Source organism: Tachyglossus aculeatus, chromosome 22 (assembly GCF_015852505.1).
Source record: "Tachyglossus aculeatus isolate mTacAcu1 chromosome 22, mTacAcu1.pri, whole genome shotgun sequence".
Taxonomy (NCBI): Eukaryota; Metazoa; Chordata; class Mammalia; order Monotremata; family Tachyglossidae; genus Tachyglossus; species Tachyglossus aculeatus.
The window spans coordinates 32872653-32879664 of record NC_052087.1 but is presented as its reverse complement, the minus strand read 5'-3'; the positions used below and the strand labels follow the sequence as shown (position 1 = coordinate 32879664).

General features: G+C 52.8%; 1 protein-coding gene across 1 annotated transcript; it reads left to right on the top strand.

Moving 5' to 3' along the window:
- Positions 1 to 912: 912 nt before the first annotated feature.
- On the top strand, positions 913 to 4095 carry TIMM10 (translocase of inner mitochondrial membrane 10). The gene is made up of 2 exons (XM_038764931.1): positions 913 to 1003; positions 3792 to 4095. The coding sequence occupies exons 1-2, from the start codon at positions 933 to 935 to the stop codon at positions 3991 to 3993; spliced, it is 273 nt and encodes a 90-aa protein (XP_038620859.1). The 5' UTR covers positions 913 to 932; the 3' UTR covers positions 3994 to 4095.
- The last annotated feature ends 2917 nt before the right edge of the window (positions 4096 to 7012 follow it).

The window sequence follows — 7012 nt, the reverse complement described above, 5'->3', positions numbered from 1 at the left end:
AATTCCAATTTTATAAGGTTCGGGAACTGAGGCTCAGAGAAGTTAAATTCACTCATTCATTCGATCGTATTTATTGAGCGCTTACTGTGTGCAGAGCACTGGACTAAGCACTTGGGAAGTCCAAGTTGGCAACATATACTCCAGTGCTCTGCACACTGTAAGCGCTCAATAAATACGATTGAATGAATGAAATTCCAATTTTATAAGATTTGGGAACTGAGGCTCAGAGGAGTTAAATTCACTCATTCATTCGATCGTATTTATTGAGCGCTTACTGTGTGCAGAGCACTGCACTAAGCGCTTGGGAAGTACAAGTTGGCAACATATAGTCCAGTGCACTGCACACCGTTAAGTGCTCAATAAATACGATTGAACGAATGAAATTCCAATTTTATAAGATTCGGGAACTGAGGCTCAGAGAAGTTAAATTCACTCATTCATTCGATCGTATTAAGCGCTTACTGTGTGCAGAGCACTGGACTAAGCAGTTGGGAAGTCCATGTCGGCAACATCGAGCGACGGTCCCTACCCGACAGCGGGCTGGCAGTGTAGAAGGGGGAGGCGGCCGGCAAAACCAAACGTGTGGACGGGTGTCAAAACCGTCAGAATAAATGACTTTCTCAAGGTCAAACAGCAAGCCCTTGGCCGAGTTGCCCGACTCCCTTCCCCGCCCCGTGGCCCTTGGTTTCACTTTCCCGCTCCCGCCGCCCCCGCAGAGCGACCCGGGGCCCTTGCATTCGTTCATTCATTCATTCAGTCGTACTTATTGAGCGCTTACGGCGTGCAGGGCACTGGACTGAGCGGTTGGGAAGTAGAAGAGCCCTGCCGTCGGAGGGGGAGGGAGGGGCCGGGGTCTGACGGGCGCCGACTCCCCCCCAGGTCCGGAGGCAAGTGAGGGCCGACGGTGACGGTGGGCTCGCCCGCCCGCCGCGATGGATCCGCTGAGAGCCCAGCAACTGGCGGCAGAACTGGAGGTGGAGATGATGGCGGACATGTACAGCAGGTACCACTACTGGCACCGGGATGGCGCGGGGCACGGCCTCCCTGCCCGCTTCTGGGCCTCCCCGCCACGAGCCCTCACGTCCCGGGGTGAAGACTGGAGAATTCGGGCCCCGGGGTGGGAGGCGGGAGCCCTGGGCTCAAGGGCAGACTCCGCTACTAACAATTTGACCCCGAGCGAGTACCTTAATCAATCGATCAATCGTATTGATTAATAATAATAATAAGGGTGGCATTTGCTAAGCGCTTACTATGTGCAAAGCACTGTTCTAAGCGCTGGAGGGGGGGATCAGGTTGTCCCCCGTGGGGCTCACAGCCTTCATCCCCATTTTCCAGATGAGGGAACTGAGGCTCCGAGAATAATAATAATGGCATTTGTTAAGCGCTTACTATGTGCAGAGCACTGTTCTAAGCTCTGGAGAGGTTACAAGATGATCAGGTTGTCCCACGGGGGGGGCTCACCGTCTTCATCCCCATTTTACAGGTGAGGGAACTGAGGCCCAGAGAAGTGAAGTGACTTGCTCAAAGTCCCACAGCTGACAGTTGGAGGAGACGGAATTTGAACCCACGACCTCTGACTCCAAAGCCCGGGCTCTTTCCCACCGAGCCACGCTGCTTCTCTAAGTGAAGTGACTTGCCCCAGGTCACGCAGCAGACATGTGGTGGAGCCGGGACTCGAACCCATGACCTCTGACTCCAAAGCCCGGGCTCTTTCCACTAGGCCATGCTGCCCCTCTATTTATTGAGCGCTCACTGTGTGCAGAGCGCTGTACTAAGCGCTCGGGAAGTCCAAGTTGGGAACATATAGAGGCGGTCCCTACCCAACAGCGGGCTCACAGTCTAGAAGGGGGAGACAGAGAACAAAACCAAACATACTAACAAAATAAATAGAATAGATATGTACAAGTAAAATAAATAAATAGAGTGATAAATATGTACAAACATATATTCATATATACAGGTGCTGTGGGGAAGGGAAGGAGGAAGCTTAACTTTTCCAGGCCTCAGTTTCGTACCCATTCCATACCTCATGGGGACATTGTGAGGCCTGACGATGTTGCACTTATGAAAGCTCTTCAAGGGCTTCCAAAATAAGGTATTTCAAAAAACTAGTTTATTGTGCGTGAGAGAGAGAGAGAGAGAAGGCTCTGAAGTAGCTACGGAGGGGTTAGGTTGGAAGGGGTGACCCCTGTCCCAATATTCCTCAGACAGAAGGGACCGGTTTTGAAAGAACAGTGCTCTACAAGCTCAATAAAGTGCTTTTTTATTTATCATCATTTTTGTAAAATGATTATAAAATCTGAGATTTAAAAAAAATGATTTTTTTAAAATGGTATTTAATAATAATGATAGTGCTAGGTGCCAAGCACTGTTCTAAGCACTTGGGGGGAATACAAGGTGATCAGGTTCATTCATTCATTCAGTCGTATTTATTGAGCGCTTACTGTGTGCAGAGCACTGTACTAAGCGCTTGGGAAGTACAAGTTGGCAACATATAGAGACGGTCCCTACCCAACAGCGGGCTCGCAATCTATTGTCCCACGTGGGGCTCAGTCTTAATCCCCATTTTCCAGATGAGGGAACCGAGGCCCGGAGGAGTGAAGTGACTTGCCCAAAGTCACATCTGACAAGTGGCGGAGCCGGGATTAGAACCCGTGACCTCCGACTCCCAAGCCCCTGCTCTTTCCGCTGAGCGACGCTGCTTCTCTAATCAATCAATCGTATTTATTGAGCGCTTACTGTGTGCAGAGCACTGTACTAAGCGCTTGGGAAGTCCCAGTTGGCAACATATAGAGACGGTCCCTACCCAACAGTGGGCTCACAGTCTAGAAGTCTCTAAGGGCTTTCGTGTCAGGCATTGTACTAAGCACTGGGGTGGATGCGACCTAATTAGGCTGGATACGGTCAGTGTCCCACACGGGGCTCAGTGACTTAATCCCCATTTCACAGATGGGGTAACTGAGCGAATTGCCCAAGGTCACCCAGCAGACAAGCGCGCGGCCTAGTCCCAAAGCCAGCTCCATCCCCTTCTAGACTGCGATCCCGTTGTTGGGTAGGGACCGTCTCTCTGTGTTGCCGACTTGTACTTCCCAAGTGCTTAGTACAGTGCTCTGCACACAGTAAGCGCTCAATAGATACGGTTGAATGAATGCTGTGCGACTTTGGGCAAGTCACTTCACTTCTCTGGGCCTCGGTTTCCTCAACTGCCAAGTGGGGATTCAGTATCTGTTCTCCCTTCTACTTTCACCGGGAGCCCCTTGTGGGACGGGGACCGTGTCCGACCTGATGAATTTACCCCAGCGCTTAAAACGGCACTTGACACAGAGTCAACACTTAACAAATATCATTCATAAGCAGCGTGGCTCCGTGGAAAGAGTCAGAGGTCATGGGTTCAAATCCCGGCCTCGTCACTTGTCAGCTGTGTGACTTGGGGCAAGTCGCTCTACTTCTCTGGGCCTCAGTTCCCTCATCTGCAAAATGGGGATGAAGACGGTGAGCCCCCCCAGGGGGACAACCTGATCACCTTGTAACCTCCCCAGCGCTTAGAACAGTGCTTTGCACGTAGTAAGCGCTTAATAAATACCATTATTATTATTATTATTTAAAAGAAAAAATGGCGGAGCCGGGATCGGTAGGCCACAATTGATGAGGGAGGGTGGGGAGGGAGTGCAGATTGGGGTGATTATGGCCAGGAACGAGGCCCGTGGGCCAAACGGGAAGGGCGGCCCGGGGCCGGGGAGGGGGACCCCCGCCCCGTTTGCCGTCGCGATGCCAACTCTGGCTGCCTTCAGGATGACCAACGCCTGCCATCGGAAGTGCGTGCCCCCTCACTACAAGGAAGCCGAGCTCTCCAAGGGCGAATCCGTGTGTCTGGACCGCTGCGTCTCCAAATACCTGGACATACACGAGCGGATGGGCAAGAAATTGACAGAGCTGTCTGTGCAGGACGAGGAGCTGATGAAGCGGATGCAGCAGGGCACGGGGCCCGTGTGAGGCCTCCTCCTCCTCCTCCTCCCCCGGCCAGAGACAGAGGCGGGCCCCAGGACTCTATCCCCTCCCCTTCTGTGTGAAAATAAAATATCGTTGATTGTGTAACGAGCGTGGTGGACCTTTGCAGTTCCCCTGCCTTGGAGCAGTCCCCGATGTCCGACGGGGCCTGCTCCGCCGGTCAGGGTGGTCCCCGGACTCCGGGTTGACGCTGGATGTGTGGTGTCTTCTTGCTCCCTGACAAGGGTTTTATGAGATCATTGGTGGGATGGAGAGAGCCAAGAAACTCGATGGGATGAGGGGGTCAGCGAGCTCCCTGGAAGGGTCACGGAATCAGTGGCGATTTAATCGTGGGTGATGACATCTCCCCGAGCCGATCGGCTCCGGGCCTCCTTTACGTCACTGAACAGGACGGGCGGCGCCTCCAGTTTTGTTCCCGATCCCTTTTGGTCTGGAAAGCGTTCAGGGGAATAACGAAGCTAGCTTTGATTTGGTTAACTGGTGGTTGAGGGCGGCGTTGACCTCCCCTGCGGCGGGACCCCGACTGGAGCCGGGGGTTTTGTTGAGGTGAAGAGCAGGCCCAGGGGAGCCCCCGGCCCAGGCCTGGAGCCCGGAGCATCTCAGGATTGCTCCCCTTTGGGAAGTGGTGGGGAGCCGCGGCTCTCCCCAGGATCAAAGTCTCTGTTCCTCTAGCTTTCGGCCACATCTGCAAAAAGTTGAGGACAGCGGGACCTGCGGGCTGATTTTCGGCTGCAGCGAATCCAGCTCTTAAAAGCGAGACTGAGGTGGGGTGCTACCTTTGTCCCCTGACAAATCACCCCCAATCCTAAGGGGCCCTTTAGGGAGACGAGTCAGGCAGGGAGTTATGTTTCCCGGGAACCCATCCACTGTTTTCACTCCCCCGGGTTTGTGTTCTCTCTCACTTGGGAAGAATAAAAGGACCGGACGAAGACAAGGTGTACCAGGGGCCCGGTGTCTCCAAAGCGGGATGGGGATAAAAATAATAATGGCATTAATTAAGCACTTATTATGTGCAAAGCACTGTTCTAAGCGCTGGGGAGGTTACAAGGTGGATGCACAAGCTACGAGGGGGAAAAAGGGGAGGCCACGGGTGACTTGTCGGCTCACTGGAGAGCATGCCAAGTGCGCGTGGCTCAGTGGAAAGAGCCCGAGCTTCGGAGTCGGAGGTCATGGATTCAAATCCCCGACTCCACCGATTGTCAGCTGTGTGACTTTGGGTGGGTCATTTAACTTCTCTTTGCCTCAGTTCCCTCATCTGTCAAATGGGGATGAAGACTGTGAGCCCCCCGTGGGACAACCTGATCACCTTGTAACCTTCCCGGTGCTTAGAACTGTGCTTGGCACAGAGTAAGCGCCTAATAAATGCCATCATCATCATCAGGCTGTCAGGTTGCTTGTTGTTTTGTTGTCTGTCTCCCCCTTCTAGACTGTGAGCCCGCTGTTGGGTAGGGACCGTCTCTATATGTTGCCAACTTGGACTTCCCAAGCACTTAGTCCAGTGCTCTGCGCACAGTAAGCGCTCAATAAATACGACTGAATGAATGAATCAGGCAGGGGAGGAGGGGGATCTCGGGGTCCGTGGGGCCCCAGTGAGCGTTAGGACGATGCCAGGTGGATGGGGCAGGGGTGTGAACCCCCTGGTCTATCGGGGCCGTGCCTAAGGCTCCTGGGCCGGCCAGGGGTGGGTTTGATAAACCCTTCCAGGGGAGGCCCCAGATTAGAGAAGCCGCATGGCTCAGCGGAAAGAGCCCGGGCTTTGGAGTTAGAGGTCATGGGTTCAAATCCAGGCTCCGCCAATTGCCAGCTGGGTGACTTTGGGCAAGGCACTTAACTTCTCTGGGCCTCAGTTCCCTCATCTGTGAAATGGGGATTAAGACTGTGAGCTCCACGTGGGACAACCTGATCACCTTGTATCCCCCCAGCACTTAGAACAGTGCTTTGCACATAGTAAGCACTTAACAAGTACCATTATTATTATTATTATCTCATCCCCAGCAGCTGTTGAGGGAGGTCGGGTGGGCCTGGGGCTATAAAGGGGCGAGCCCGGGGCCCGGTGGCACAGCCGGGACCTCGGAGGCCAATTCCTGCGGGAAAAGGACTGGCCAGTGGCTTCATTCGTTCAATCGTATTTATTGAGCGCTCACAGTGTGCAGAGCACTGGACTAATCAATCAATCAATCCAATTGATTGAGCGCTTGCTGTGTGCAGATCACTGGACTAATCAATCACTCAATCAATCGTATTGATTGAGCGCTTACAGTGTGCAGAGCACTGGACTAAATCAATCAATCGTATTGATCGAGCGCTTACAGTGTGCAGAGCACTGGACTAATCAATCAATCAATCCTATTGATTGAGCGCTTCCCGCGTGCAGAGCACTGGACTCAGCGCTTGGGAAGTCCAAGTTGGCAACATCTAGAGACGGTCCCTTCCCGCTCACAGTCTAGAAAGAGGAGACAGGCAACAAAACCAAACCTATTAACCGAATAAAATAAATAGAATGGATATGTACAAGTAGAACAAATCAATAAATTGAGTAATAAATCCGTATATACAGGAGCTGTGGGGGAGGGAAGGCGGGGGAGAGGAAGGAGGGGGGCCCCTGGGGACCCTCCCCTGAGTTGAGGCCCGGCCCTCTCAGTCCCTTCCTGCCCCCCCGCCCCATTTCCCTTCCCTTCCCTTCCCGGCCGGCCAGCTGCCCTTTCATTCACTCGAGCGTATTTATTGAGCGCTTCCTGTGTGCAGAGCGCTGCACTAAGCGCTTGGGAAGTCCAAGTTGGCAACACAGAGCCCGTCCCTACCCAATAACGGGTCGCGCTTAGTACAGCGCTCTGCACACAGTAGGCGCTCAATAAATACGATTGATGATGAATAACGGGCTCACAGTCTAGAAGTGGGGGGGGGGGGAGACAGACAGCAAAAGAAAACATATTAGCAAAGTAAAATAAATAGAATCAATCTGTACGAATAAAATAGAGTAATAAATAATAAATAAACATATATA

Coding starts and splice junctions, on each gene's coding strand:
- TIMM10 (XM_038764931.1), top strand. CDS start 933: ATGGATCCGCTGAGAGCCCAGCAACTGGCGGCAGAACTGGAGGTGGAG. Junction 1,004..3,791: donor ATGGCGGACATGTACAGCAG/GTACCACTACTG, acceptor GGCTGCCTTCAG/GATGACCAACGCCTGCCATC.